The following is a 14,740-nucleotide window of genomic DNA, read 5'->3' on the forward strand; positions in this document are numbered from 1 at the left end:
TTCAAAACTTACCTACTGGTAACTTCAGAGTAACAAATCTTTCTGAAATAAAAATGGTGGTTTCCTGCAATGGATGGGGTAGTCTGCCTGTTCACAGTGCTGCTTTTAGGGCAGTACACTGGCTCTATAACACAGAAATGTGGTTGAGGAGGCTATTTCCTACTTTATGTCTTCTTATTCTTGTGGCCATGAAACCCCAGCAGTATTGTTCAGGAAGCTGCTTCCTGTTTGTATGTCATTTCAAAGTCTTATCATGTTTCTCATTCTGCTATGAACACTGATAAATCTGTGGCATTCAGTGAGCTTACAGGTGATGATTTAAGGGGTGAATGACCCCAGGTAAAAAGGACCCTACAGAATCCCAGCTAGGCTCAGGTACAGTGATGCTTGTCCATGAATACGGGGCAGCTACTGTAATAGGAATAACTAAAAAAATTGAACACAATCCCCAAAATTTCTTCTCATTTAGGAGAGTGTTTCTTAAGTGCAACAGCTTTAGAAAAGCCATAGAAATATTCGTCCCAAGCTCACTGGATTGTGTGCTTCAGTTATTGTTAGTTATTGGAGGATACCATTAATTAGTTGAGTTGGGTTGGATGACCTGGTTTGCTGGGAAAGACAGACTTATTAGAAAGGTCAGTAATTTATACTACTACAAAAATTCTTTTGTTCAGCCCAGGAATGACCTAGTTTTGCCTTTTCTTTTATATCTCTATGAAACTCAGAGATGCAGAAAGTAGGGCAGGAGGTACTGAAGAGACATTTGCTCAAATGATGTGGTCAGCTGCTGTTAGGTTATTAACTAACTTCTAATTCAAGGCACCAGTTACAAAGCCATGGTGTTGGGGGAGAGCCTGTGCACAAGCACAATAATCTGTTAAGAGCAGATATTCCTCCGAAAGGGGTGACTTACAGTTATCATTACTTTTCATCTGATATTATTATTATTGCTGTGCAGATATCTTAAACTGATTGCTTTGTGATGCTGAATGAGTTCATTGTAGTCTGGTATTGAGATTGGTTTTAGACTGTGGAAGTGATAGCAAAGGATGAAAAAAATATTTTTCTATAGTTACAGCAAACCAAACCACTCCTGTGCTTCCACTGCATATTTTGAAGTGAAAACCTCTTTGTTTTCAATGTCTCTTGTCAAAAATACGAAGCTTTAGCATGTCAGTGTAGTCTATTCAAATGGAAAGAACCATTTAGATATTTTTTTTTTTCCTTTAGAGCCTCATCTTTTTCCAGTGCTATAGCTGTTCCCCCTGGCAAGTTCCAGCTGCACTCAAAATACTCAAATAAGATGGTCTGATAAGGTTGCCTTGTCTCTTAGCTTTTTACTTATTTATAGGAAGAAATGTTTAAATGGTATTTAGAAGAAATAATTACGCAGGGAGTACAAAATGTATTTATTTCTGGTGTTTCTTCCCTCCTTGCAACCTGTTTTCATGCTATGGGTCAGGACTTAACAGCTCTCAAGAGCGTCTGGCTGAATAGTGGCAGGCTTCTGAATCTCAAATCAAGTGCTCTTCAAAGCACCTTACTTCACTTGAGATAAAAACTAGAGGCAGGTTTTTTCTATCTGGCCTATTCATCAAGTATAATCTACTGAATTGTTGACATTTCTAAACACTAAAGGGATTTTAAAGATCTTATTGCTCTAAAGAGACTTACTTGTAGTACAGAATAAAGAAGTGAAATGAAAAAAATACTGACACATGAAAAGTACAAAACGAAATAACTGAAAGCTGAAAGCAAATAGCTATAATTTGACATATAGTTTCTTTACAAAACACATTTTTGATGTAGGAGTCTGCTCAAATGTGCAACCCTCCCCCTAACTTTCTGATAAATAACAATGTTTATTTTAATCAAAATTAGTCACAGAAGTCTCGCATTTAATGTGATACCAGTTTCTGTCATTCATATTTAATATATTTGTTTTCATTCACACTGGGATCCACTGTCTGAAACCGAGTTGTTTAAAAAGAAATTAGTGTGACCTGTCTTTTAACCTTTCCCCTTCTCATTCTGTGTTTAAAGTTCCTTAAAAGCGTGAGTTTCCCAAAGGGTGGGCAGAATGGCTGCTTGCTCACCAGTGCAATTTTCCTCTCCTTTTAATAAGTAATATCAATCACTGAATAAAAACATGAGTTTTCATAGCAAAAACGGGTTGAGCCAATATTACAGAGATTAAATTACACTTCAGGGATTTCTGAAGTCCAAAGATTATTTGAAGTAGCACTACAAAAGGCTTTGTTACCTGGAGTTTTAAAGTGTAGCTCTGAGTCACGGGGGATTAGTGCTGCAAAGATATTAGAATATGAATTATGTAATGTCTGCATCCTTACCTGGAGTTACAGGAACTGAACATAATTCAGTGGCAGTTTCATGATAACAGAAATACCTTTATTTTTAACTCTTCTGGCCTGCTTTTTGCCATAGCATAAAGTGTCTCCCCGTGGCATTTGCCACTGCAGAGCTGAAGTTTCTAGCTTATGAAAATCCGCAAAAGTAAACTGGTCATCTGTTTGTGAATGTGCAGGGTTTTGTAAACCAGCAATACATTTATCTATCTAAATGGTACTTGCTTTTAAAACAGAGGTTAGTAGCAGTAGTTTGCACTTGCATAGCCCTTTTTCACTTCTCTCTCACTGTTTTAAAGTGATTGAATAATTTTGTGTTCCTCCACACATAATAATCCTGCGAAGCAGACCCAGAAAAATACCTGTAGCAAAGAAGAGCTTGTCCATGCATGAAAAGCAAAATAATGAAAAAAAAAAAAAAGGGTAAGAAGCTCCAGAAAATTAGCCTGCTTCAAAAAGCTAGTAAATTGTTCCTATCCCTGAAGCTTTACAAATGTGATAATTGTTGTGTTCTGGTCGTGCAATATGTTTCTGCACCAAGCTGAGGAGCAAGCCCTCGTGTCTGGAGGAGGGAGCAGGGCTGTGGAACAGGGGCAGGGGGGAATCTGCCCTGTGGGCAGCCTGTGCTCCAGGTCTGAATGCCCAGAAATGCTTCCCAGCCCTGCTGGGCTGCCTAGCAAGGGAAAGTTTCTAATCCCAGCTGACTTTAAAAAGTAAATACACAGCACAAGGCTGTTCCTGCTATAAAACAATAACCCCCCCACCCCTCCCCAGCTAACATTTACTTTTCTAGTTGGCAAACCATCACTGAAATGCACTTGCAATGGAGACTTGCCAGTGTGGGTTGGCTGTCTCGGAGCAGAACCTTTCTGTGAAGTGTTTCTGTGAACTGGCTGATTTTATCAGGGGGCAGAATCCATTTGATCAGTTCTTTGGTGCAGTTGCACACCCTCGGTAAAGGCTTTTAAAGGAGGGTGTTAATGAGTTTTCTGAAATGTGACAGGAGCTGAGACAGAAGCCTGGTAAATTACAGTGAACTTTAGCAGATAGTTTTGGATGCAGGCTCAAATATTTGCCGAGGTTTTCAATTTAGCTGAAATTTTCGAGGGTGACAGTAACACTGTCATCCTGGAACAGATGCTTCTGCTCTGAATGCTGTTTCTCCCTCCTCCCCACATGCACAGCTTTTGTTTGTACACACGGTGCCTCGAACGCTCCTCAAGCTTCCCAGTGGAGAGACTCAAGTTGTTGTAGAGCATCGTGGGCATCACCAGCAGCTCTGGAACATTTCCAGTGAACCATCTGCAGTGTGATAGGAAATCTGTGCTCCGTGGCATGCTGCAGTGCCATTCGGAGAAGGAGCAGACACACTGCAGGCACTGATTCTATGAGAAGCTTCAGAGAGTCGTAGGACTGAATTCCTCCCCTTGACCTTTTAGTCTCGGAGGTAAGAATTTGGTTTAAGGAGTCCCTCAGGTTTCCTGAATAATCAGCAGATGGGGACAAGCACTTGCGGGGAGGATCCGTCCCACCCTGATTTATAATGTGGGTTAGGCTGAGTGGCTGACTTGTAGACAGCTGCAATTAGGTTGAATGAATCCATCAGGGAAGAGAATGTGACATGAACATCAGCATCCACCCGGGCTGTCCTGAGAGCCCTGGAATCACCCAGGCTTGCATCACGGGGCCCACACTGCTCTTACGTAAGCTCAGGGAGGAGATATTCAGCAGAAAGAGCAGATCCACAGGAGAAATGCCCTTGTTTTGGACACAGATGATAACATCAGACTCGTGAGCTACTGCTTGAATTTAGAACATTATTTCCTTCCAGGATTTAGACAATATATTCCAATCTCAACAATATATTCTCAATCTCACGCCTGGATTATATAACTAGATTATATTAACTCCTGGCCTCCATCTTTCCCTTTCTTCACTCCATCTTTTCTTCAGCCCTTTGTCACTTCATTTCTTTCCCTATGGCTGTTCTCTTTCACTCACCTTTCTGAACATTACTTTTTCAATTAGAAGGTCAAAAAAAAAAACCCTTTCATAAAGCATTAATACGGTATTTATATATCATTACACTTTTCCTTCTGCCTTGATATTTTGTTGTTTTCCTTTTTACCCACTTTGTGTCTCTTCAAGACACAGACATTCTTTCCATTTGTGCCTGATAAGAGCTGTATCAATATTTCTAGAGTGTGCTGTGTAAGTATTTAGTCCAGTTCTGCTTGTGAGATTACCATAGGTTCCTCTGAATTTTGGATCAGACAAGCAGTTGAACACCTGCAGTCCTTGGGCAGCCTATAACCATTACTGATGGATCCAGCCCTTTTTATAGGCTTCCTCATGATCCAGAGACTGCAGCTAGAACATAAAGGACCTGTATTTTTATCTTCCATTTGAGTCCCTTCACATGTAACAAATCCACATGTTGGAATTTTTCTTTGGAATGAGTTTGTTTGGACAATTGTCTGTACTTTCCTTTCCTGACACTGAAAATAATGACTGGAGCTGCACATCCATGAACCCACCCATCTCTACTCAGTCTGGAACTGGAACTTCTTCAGCCACCCAAAATACCCCAGGGATGCGTTTTTACAAACACAGACAGAATTGAAGAGTATTGGTGCAAGCAAATATCTCTGAACAACAGCCAGTGTTATAAAACCAAGCTTTAAATTCAGACTCAGGAGTCCAGATTTCTGGTCAGGAAACAGAAACAGGACCATGTGGCACATCCAAACAAATCAGCAGAGTTTGAATTGAATTCTCCTGGATGTTATCATATCCCTTCTGTAAAGCACATACACTGAAAACTGTAGCAGTGTTCTGAAACGTTTAATGGATTTTTGCAAAATCTATCATTAAAGGAAATAGCTTTACTAATGGCTTTTAATTTTGCACGTGCTCTTAAAAAATGCTGTTCAAACAATCTGTTTGTGCTATTGGAAACCCACCTTAAAACATCACTGTTCTGTACATGAAGTGAAAGTGAGATTGGCCCTGGTTTTATTTTCCATTCTCTGGGTGAGGGAAAATAGGAGTTTTAGAATTGTGTTCAAATATTCTCAGTAGCACTATCTATCCTTTAGCAGGCAGACTTATACAGGTAGAAGTTCATTTCTCAGTTATTCTCACTGGAAGCCTTCTCTCAACACCTGATGTTAGCAATAGCTCACAACACGATGGCTTGGGTTGTACTTCAACTTTAAAAAAAATAAATAGGACTTGCATATGGTAGATGTTATTTTAACATGTCATTTTAACAGGAGTTTTAACATGAGTTGATATAGTTGTTTTTTATAAGTCAAGCACAGTTACCTAAAATGTAGAAAAATTTCAGAATGCTCTTTCTAAAAGTCAAGTCTTTTGTTCTTTGAGGCCAGTTTAGGAAATTTATCTATCCCTGTGGTCTAAAAATGGTGATGTAGTGTCAGTGAATATGGCAGAACAAGAAGAAGCTGAGTTCATGTCCATTATACAGAAAAATAGTTACCAACTGTTTTGTCTCCTGAATATGTTAAAATGCTGAGCCAATTGTAACATGGACCTAAAAGATTCACAATGAAAGGTTTAAGAAGAGTTTGGGTAAGACTGAAATGCAGCTATGAGAGAATAGTTTGGCTCCATTCTCTCCACAAGATAAATGTTGCTGATTGTGAGACCCCATCATTATTTGTGAGCCAAATTTGACAGCAGCCATCTGATTTTTGCCTGACACAGGCCTAGGCCACTTGGAATGAGTTTTCTGTTCCTTGCTGAGAGAGCTGTTAATGTCTTCAGTGGCCAAGTGCTTATTGTTTACTCATTGAGAAGTGAACTTCTGTTAACTCAGCAGTTATTACTGTGTGGCAGTAATAAAATTTTCGTGTGTTTTCATTACAATGTTTTGGTATGTAAGTTAATACAAAGTTATGTCAATGTAAGTGATGTGTAACTCCAGTAGACCACATGTCCAATAAAAGAGAATTAATTTCATCGGAATACAGATATCTGGTGCCCCTCAGCTTGTGAGCTTGGCAAGAGAAGAAGCCAAAACTTGTAGTAACCTCCATGTCAAATACCTGAGAAAAACCTTTCTCTCTAGAAGACATTTAGTCTTGTAGCTGCACATCTTTGTGTTTACAGTAAGCCCAAAGGTAGAAATTACTACTGGTAATTAAAATTAGGTGATAATAAATAGACATGAAGGGGAAAACATCACGCCAAACATCTGTCTTGTGGGGCCTTTATGGGATGGGGAGAGTTCTGCTTCAAAGAGAAGTAAGTAGGATGTAAAGCTCCCCAACTAGGAGTCTGCATCTTTCATTTTCCCAGCATTCCTAAAATTCTTCTCCCCACCCCCCTCTTCCCCCTAAACCAAATCCCTTCGGCTTTGGTGACTTCAGTCTTCATGGAGTTGCAGCAAATGGAAGTAGAAGGGATCTGGAGAGGTCATTAACCCATCTCCCTGCCCCAAGGCAGGGCTGCAGCCATACTAGACTAATAAGCTGCTTTTTTTTTTTGCCTTTTTTTTTTTTTTTTTTTTTGGTCAAAGATCCAAATAAATGAATTGTAAAGATTTTTGGGAAGTTTGGGCCCAGCTGTTAAAGCTTTGTGTAACTGCTAACAGAGTCACAAGGTTGACTTCGGTGAAATTACTTTTACATTAATCAAATTAAGGACAAACTATCAGCCCATTTTTAATGAGATTCAGTGATTTTGCAACACTCATTATGTTTGGGGGGTTTTTTGCTACAATATTACACTTCAAACAGGTATGAAATTATAATAATGATTTTGGAGTAATATACAGAATTACTTGGGGTTTAGATTTGTGCCAGTACACATATATCTGCTTATCACGTTGTTGCTAAAAAATTGTTATATTCTTCTTTGCTTAAAGCATTTTACAGAATATATGATTTTTGTAGCCCTCTCTAAGACAATCCCCTTGATAAAGTAAGATACACTGGCAAAACCTCTCGCTAGTATTTTTGTATAATAGGAATTTTTTTACATTATAAATAAATATAATTTAACAAATAATATTTAAAATAGAATTACATTAATAAAATTGTTAAAAGCACTTACATAAATATTATTTAATAATTAATATTTATTTAATAAACAATAATTTTAAAATAAATAACTAATACAATAAAATAATATATAATATTTAGTTAATAAATAAACCAAACCTAGCAGCCCACTGGAAGTTCCTGGAATAGCCATGATGTGGATCTTTGCATCCCAGAAAACCATCAGTGAGTATTTGGTCCTCTGTGCTGGGACTGGACTCCCTGTGTCCCTTCTGAGCTGTCCTTTTACATCATCTCATCTTCCACTTCTGCCTTTTTTTTTCCCCCATTGAGAACAAATAAAGTAATTAAAGTTTTCTTCGGGCAGAGGGAGGAGCAGACACAAAGTATGTCATAAGTTTTGTCTAAACTGTTTTCCTTTGGTAATGCATGCCCTAAAGCTGTGTGCTTAGCTGGCTTCAGTGTAATTGTTCCTACCCTGCAAAGCCTTCCTGACTGCCCAAAACAGCACCTCAACTCCCACCAGGCCCCTTCCCCAGCTGTGCCCTGCTCCATCATTTCCTTTTTCTTCAGCCACTGAAGGAAAATTAAGGGTCTGATTCTGAAGATCCCGAGTTTAAACCTTCCTGAGAGCCTCTGTGGGTGAAAATATTGTGTGATCATGTAATGATAACAATGCAGATACACAATTAATTAACCTTGCACAAAGGAAGTTTACTCCAGCATTCCCTAGTATTTCATTGATAAACTTTCCTTTCCTTTGATAAACTGATAAATACCCTAGTATTTCACTGATAAACTTTCCTAACTGATTAATACTCTAGTATTTCATTGATAAACTTTCCTTTCCTTTCCTTTCCTTTCCTTTCCTTTCCTTTCCTTTCCTTTCCTTTCCTTTCCTTTCCTTTCCTTTCCTTTCCTTTCCTTTCCTTTCCTTTCCTTTCCTTTCCTTTCCTTTCCTTTCCTTTCCTTTCCTTTCCTTTCCACTAATAAATACCCTAGTATTTCATTGATAAACTTTACTTTGCTTTGATTAACAGATAAATACTCTAGTATTTAATGGATAAACTTTCCTTTCCTTTGACAAACTGATAAATACTTTAGTATTTCACTGATAAACTTCACCTTCCTTTCTAAGAAGTTATCCCAAGGAGGGTGATTATAGGATCCTATTTTCACTTGCACGTTTACTTTTGCCACATTATGACCATTTTGCCTTAAAATACTGTTGCCTTGCCAGCTTGCTCTCAGCTACAGAAAGTTTTGTGGTTCTGGAATATTTCAGTAAAAATGTTAAATTATTTAAACTAATTTTATGTCTAACATTTAGGCCGTGAATGGGGTTTTGCTGTCCTGTGAGAGCCCACCTTTGGCACACTCAGTGCATAAAAATTGCCTCTTCTCCAGGTGTTTACCTGCTTTTAGGAGCAGGGGAGCCACTGGCTGTGCCCACAGCTTGGGCTGGGGAGAGGGGCAGGAAGCAGGAATGGGAAGGACGCATCCAGAATGGGTGAGAAGAGGAGGAGGACAACAAACTAGGGGGCTGTTAAACATTCTGGAAAAGCAATTCCTAATGGCCTCAGATCCTGTTTCTGAAATTGGGAGATAACTTTTGCCATGTGTTTTATGTGCCTCAATTCCCTGCCTCTGAAATGAAGGTGACTTTGCTGCCTTCTCTCCCAAGAATATTAGGAAAATGACACAGTTGGTATTTGGTGAACACAAGGAAGGCAAGGAAGGGGAGCCTGGTGCTGAGTTTGAGCCTAGGCTTAAGGAACAGGGGCTGGGAACAGAGGCAGGAGAAATGCAGGAATGTCAGGGACAGGAGTGAAGAGCTTGCGTGCAGAATGTTGAGACTGGGGACAGCAGATAACCAGAGAAGGGACATTTTTGGCTTGAAAAGCAGTTGTGGGATGGAAAGCCTGGGCAAGGATTGGGATTGCCAATGTGAGCAAAATCATCCTGGTTGTTACCAGGCTGATCAGAGAAAGAGAGCTTGAAAGGGATGGGGCTCAGAGCCTCGGAAGTAGCAGAGAAGTCAGTCCACCAGAAAACGTTTTGTGTTTAACTGGGGCTTTAAATGGGATTGTTTCTCTTCAAATATCTGAGTGAATGTTTCTCAGCAAATATCTGAGTGAAGTTTCTCAGCAAATATCTGTGAAAATGTGGTGTTGGTGTTCCAGAAGGATCACAGCCTGTTCATACCATCACTTACTGCCTTAGCTCAAGTGACCAAAATGTCCCTTTGGTACCAAAAATAAAGGCCAGCTGCTTAACCTGTAGATGTCTGTATAGTGCCATGCAATGAATTGCCTCTTTGTTTGTGGCTTAACATTTAGAATTTTTTTTAATGGTGTTAATATATTAGGATTATTTTCAGCCCTGCATATGGGCACACAGAAAATTTCTCCACACAGAAAATGGAAGGAGTGGTATTTTGAAATACCTGTGCAGGCTTTGTTCACAGGGAGCATGTGTGTGTCCAGTGGTTCTGATCTTAATGACAAGATAATATTCAGCTGTTTTCAAAGGACTCTGGTCTGGTTTGTTGTGCAGAATAGGTCTGGTCTAAGGATGAATGTGATATATGCAGTGAAATGTGCTTCCTGGAGAACCAGCAATTTTATAATAATGTTTGAAAGCTGGGATTGTAGAGGGATGGATTGTAGAGGAAAGCATTGCAGGAGGAATGGTCTCATAATTAAAACATGGAAGGTATGGTGTGTGTCTCTGCCAATACCACTGAACTTCTGTGTGGCCATGTTGCTTCAAGGCAGCATTTTTGTTTCGATACTTTTATTTTGTGTCTCTTGCTTTCTGAGTGCCTGACGTGGGGCTCTTGAAGAAATACAGAGCACCCAGCTGCTACTGAAGTTAGCATTTGAACACGTGAAATTCTGTAAAATGTTCAACATTCTGGAAAAGCAAGTCCTAACTGCCTGAGATTCTGTTTCTGAAATTAGGAGATACCTTTTGCTTTGTGCTTTATGTGCCTCAATTCCCTGCCTCTGAAATGGAGGTAGCTTTGCTGCCTTCTCTCCCAAGAATATTAGGAAAATAACACAGTTGGTATTTGTGAAGCATTCAAGTGCTATATTCTGACATGTGCTATTGAAAAGCCATTCTGTCTTCAGAACAAGGTTTGAATAGTGTACAATAAAAGTGTCAGAAAAGCTCAGAGTAAACAGTGACAAGAAAATAAAATAGTGGCTAGCCAGTCACTAAAGGAATAGCCAGTCACTAAATGAGCACTGTGCATCCTCTTCACTGAGGAAGATGGGGAAGGAGAGTGTAAGGCCTGGATAATGAAATTCTGTATCTTAACAAATACATCTGTAAAAGCCTAACTCACTTCCAACATCCAATCTAAGGATCTTGAACTTTTTTACTTTTCCCATCTAAATCTTTGCAAATTTGTAGACATTCTTCTGTCTATTTTCTGAAATAGACAGTATAATAGTAGTATATATTCTAAAAGTATATCTTTTATATATATATATACTATTATAGTAGTATATATTCTAAAAGTGTATATTTATTTATTTACATTTATATTTAAAAGATAGTCGTATATATTCTAAAATAATATACTTATTTTAGAATAAATATAGCAAACTAACACAGCATTGACGTAAAAGATGTTTTTTGTTTTCTGACCACACTTTAAAGTCCAGGGCGGTGTATAAATAGACAGTATTATAGATGTATATATTTTAAAAGTATATTTTTATATATATATACTTTTATAGTAGTATATGTTCTAAAACTATATATTATAATTATATGTATATATATAATATATAAATTATATATAATAATTACATATATTGTGCATATTATATGTAATTATATCCATTATATATTATAATAATATTATATACTACTACTATTATAGTAGTATATATTTTTAAAGTATATTTTATATATATTGTATATATATATGCTATTATAGTAGTATATATTCTAAAAGTATATATATTATATATATTAATATAATAATAACATAATATGTAGACACTATTATAGTAGTATATATTTTAGAAGTATACACATAATATATATTAATATATAATAATGATTATATATAATTACATATATTGTATATATTATATACATAATTATATCCATTATATATATTATTATAATGGTGTATATATATGCAGTATTATAGTAGTATATATTTTAAAAGTGTGTGTATATATATATAAAATATATATATACTATTATAGTATTATATATTCTAAAAGTATATATCTATTAATATTTAAAATATGGTAGCATATATTCTAAAATTATATATTTGTTTTATAATAAATATTAGCAAATGAACACAGCGTTGACATGAAAGACTTTTTTGTTTTCTGACTCCACTTTGAAGTCCAGGGCGGTGTGGCAGGGTTTGCAGTGGTTCCCTGTCTGTGATATTTAGCCAGGGATATTTAGTCCCTGAGGAAAATGAGTTTGCTGGGCCTTGGTTCTGCTTGTTCCCCATCACAGACATGCCAGCAGGGAGTGGGAGAAGGTTGGATTCCTTCACTTGTCTCTCCACCTCCCACATCCCCCTGCCCACAGCAAAGTACTGTACACTTTTTCAGGAAGAAAATGTGCTTGAGAGATCTGCCAAGTGCTCCCCTGCACTTCCCAGCTTCTCCTTCTCTGCTTTGCAGTGCTTTCATCCCCTCCCACACCATCCTTGGCTTTTCCCAGCAGACCTTTTGCTCAGCAGCCAGAGGAGAAAGGCTCGTGTGCCATGTGTTGAGGCAGAAATGAGGCATCATGAGCCACAGCCACAGCCAGGTTTAACCTGCCTAGGAGTAAGGGGAGAGCTGTGGGTGAGGGATTCTCTGCCACAGCCCTGGTTTAATGCAGCTAAAATTCAGAGCTGCAGTTACTGTGTGGCGTTTACAGGTGTGTGGGTTGTGCTTCACAGGCAAGATGCTGTCAGTAAATGCACACTTTCCTATTCCAGCACTGGGCTATGGCATCTCACCCTGCACACAGGCTTTCCTGCTCCTCATGCATTACTTTTTGCATTTCCTTCCCTTGGAGAAAATAACAGCACAGTTCTTCTCCCAGTGCTGCCCACAGCCAGGATTGGCCAGTGGTGGAAGCCCTTGGGAGCATCTCTCAAGTTACACCGAGCTGCACAGTCTCAGAGCCAGCAAGGAATTCTGCAGTCAGCTCACTGAAAATTCAAAGATTTCCTATGCTTTTTAATCTAAATCTTATGTCACAGAAGTTCCAGAAGCATTGAAGAAGGGGAAGCTGTCTTTAGGTGTGATAAAAGCAAAAATGTGGCAAAGCTGAGGATAAGGGTAGTCCACAGAGCCTCCTAATTCAGTTTTGCAGCCACTGCTGTTCTCCTGTTCCCTTCAGAAGTGTGTGCATTTTAAAGGAACCACCCAGTTTAGCCTTTGCCTACTAAATCTTTCAAGAAATATGCTCCTTCCATGATACCAGTTTCATAAATTATTGCACTGTGCAGAAGATGCTCAACTGTCTCATCTGACCCAGCTTGGGTCCAAAAGCAAGCCAGTCATTAAGCAATCAAAGCCTCAGTTTTACATTAATTCTCACCTTACTTTACAAAAGCTGGATGGTAATGTCGTGTCTTTTATCTATGTCCCTCAGAGGGAGGATGGAAGTATTTTTGTCATCGTTGAAAAATAAGGTTTATTGTGCAAGGACCATGTGCTTGTGGGCAGCCATGTGACCTCTGTCTCTGTTTCCCCATCTGTAAACTGGATTTAATGTTCCTACAACTCACTGGGGAGGGCAGGCTTTGATTAACATGTATGATTGCCTTCTACAAATGCAACTACTGTCACTGCTTGGTTTTATTAGCCACTATCAGTAGAATATGAGGAGGAAACATGAAGCAGAATAATGTGCAACCCAGGGTGAGCCCTCTGCATCTTTTGACCATCGTGTAATTTATTTTCCGACTCCTGTCGCCATGTGTGCATATTTAAAATAAAACTCTACTTACACTGCAGTGCTATAGAAATCAAATAATTTGGTGTAGAGGTTGACATCCTGATGAAACACTGGTTTTTAAAGGGAAAATGCCCGTAGATGTATTTAAATACTTTAAGCAAATTTGTATTTGGTTTAGGAAATTTTCATAAGGAAAGAAATCTGTTCCAATTTACAGAATCCCATATATTGAAAACACGTACCTGATCCCTACAGAAACTGGGACACACAGTCAAGAAAGCAGTAGTGAAATCTAAAACGTTGTGCCTTTAATATGTCAAATAAGAATTCTTTCTATAATTCCTGTTGTGTTGAGGTTTTCAAAATATAAGTATGTGGAGCATGAGAAGAATATTATGGTAGATAAGTCTTTTTCTCTCCAGAAGAGTGTCAGGGAAGTGCTTTATTTGTGTGAGTAAACACGGATCAGTCGGGAAAAGACAGCATTTCGAAATGCGCCATGCAAAACGAATTCATCTTTTTTTTTTTTTTCTCCATGTTTTTCTCCCTTTCCTCCCTCTCTCTCCCCTCCTGAAAACCTCCTGCCACAGCGGCTGCATTTGCCTCCAGACTTGTCAGACACAGTGAGCCGCGCGAGCAAACAGGATCTGGCAGGATCCGCCAAACTGCTGAGCTCAGGATGTGGCGCCATGGCCATCGGCAAGAAGCACCTGGACTTCTAGTGATTTCTGCTTAGCAGCTCCACTCACATTCAGCTGACACTCTCATTAGGAGTGTTAATGACTTATATAAATATTTTTCTTAATGATTTGACCCAGCAGTCTTTAAAAATATGTGTTGTCATACGATGCCTTCCTTTTTCCCTTTTTTTTTTTGTGTGTGTGTGTGTGTGTGTTCTCTTTCTTTGTACTAAATTTGATCTCGTTTGGGTTTTGCTTTTTGTTAAAGCTTCTGTTCTGTTGGGTCCTGCCATTGTTCTGCTCCATTGGAAAGAGGTTCCTTTTTTGGTTTTTGTTCCTTTACTTAAAATACAAAAATTGTGATTACCCTTTCATTTCTTTTTTTTTTTTACTTTAAAAATAAAGGGATGTTTTTCCCAAAAGAATTTTTATATACTTACATATAATATTTTGTATGAATAATGGGTTTATTGAAATAAAGGAATGGAGCTAAGCAATTTGTTGTCATGTGTTATTCAAACAGCAAACTACACATTTTTAAAAACTTGCATTTCTGTAACTGAAACACCATTCTCAAATTTCAGGAAATCCCTACCTCACTTTATTAAATATGTACTAATAAATTTATAATACATAAGATAGTTTTTATTCTAATAGGCCAGTAATTGAGGATGGGGGTGTTTAAATCAGAATATATTATAGATAATTACTTTGCCTTATGGCTTACCAC

At 38.2% G+C, this 14,740-nt stretch overlaps 1 protein-coding gene across 2 annotated transcripts in view; it reads left to right on the plus strand.

The window, feature by feature from the left end:
• ELP4 (elongator acetyltransferase complex subunit 4) overlaps positions 1-14,518 on the plus strand; it is a 138,136-nt gene extending 123,618 nt beyond the window's left edge. Inside the window, exons 10-11 of one of the 2 annotated variants that reach the window (XR_005257156.1) lie at positions 3,551-3,813; positions 13,921-14,030. Coding sequence is in view for 1 of the 2 variants with exons in the window: in XM_038138810.1 (XP_037994738.1) it covers positions 13,921-14,052 (132 nt within the window). In the remaining variant the exon portion in view is untranslated. Of the gene's footprint in view, positions 1-3,550; positions 3,814-13,920 lie in introns of both variants that reach the window. The other variant, XM_038138810.1, reaches the window with a different exon arrangement.
• The last annotated feature ends 222 nt before the right edge of the window (positions 14,519-14,740 follow it).

Source organism: Motacilla alba, chromosome 5 (assembly GCF_015832195.1).
Source record: "Motacilla alba alba isolate MOTALB_02 chromosome 5, Motacilla_alba_V1.0_pri, whole genome shotgun sequence".
NCBI classification, from domain to species: Eukaryota; Metazoa; Chordata; class Aves; order Passeriformes; family Motacillidae; genus Motacilla; species Motacilla alba.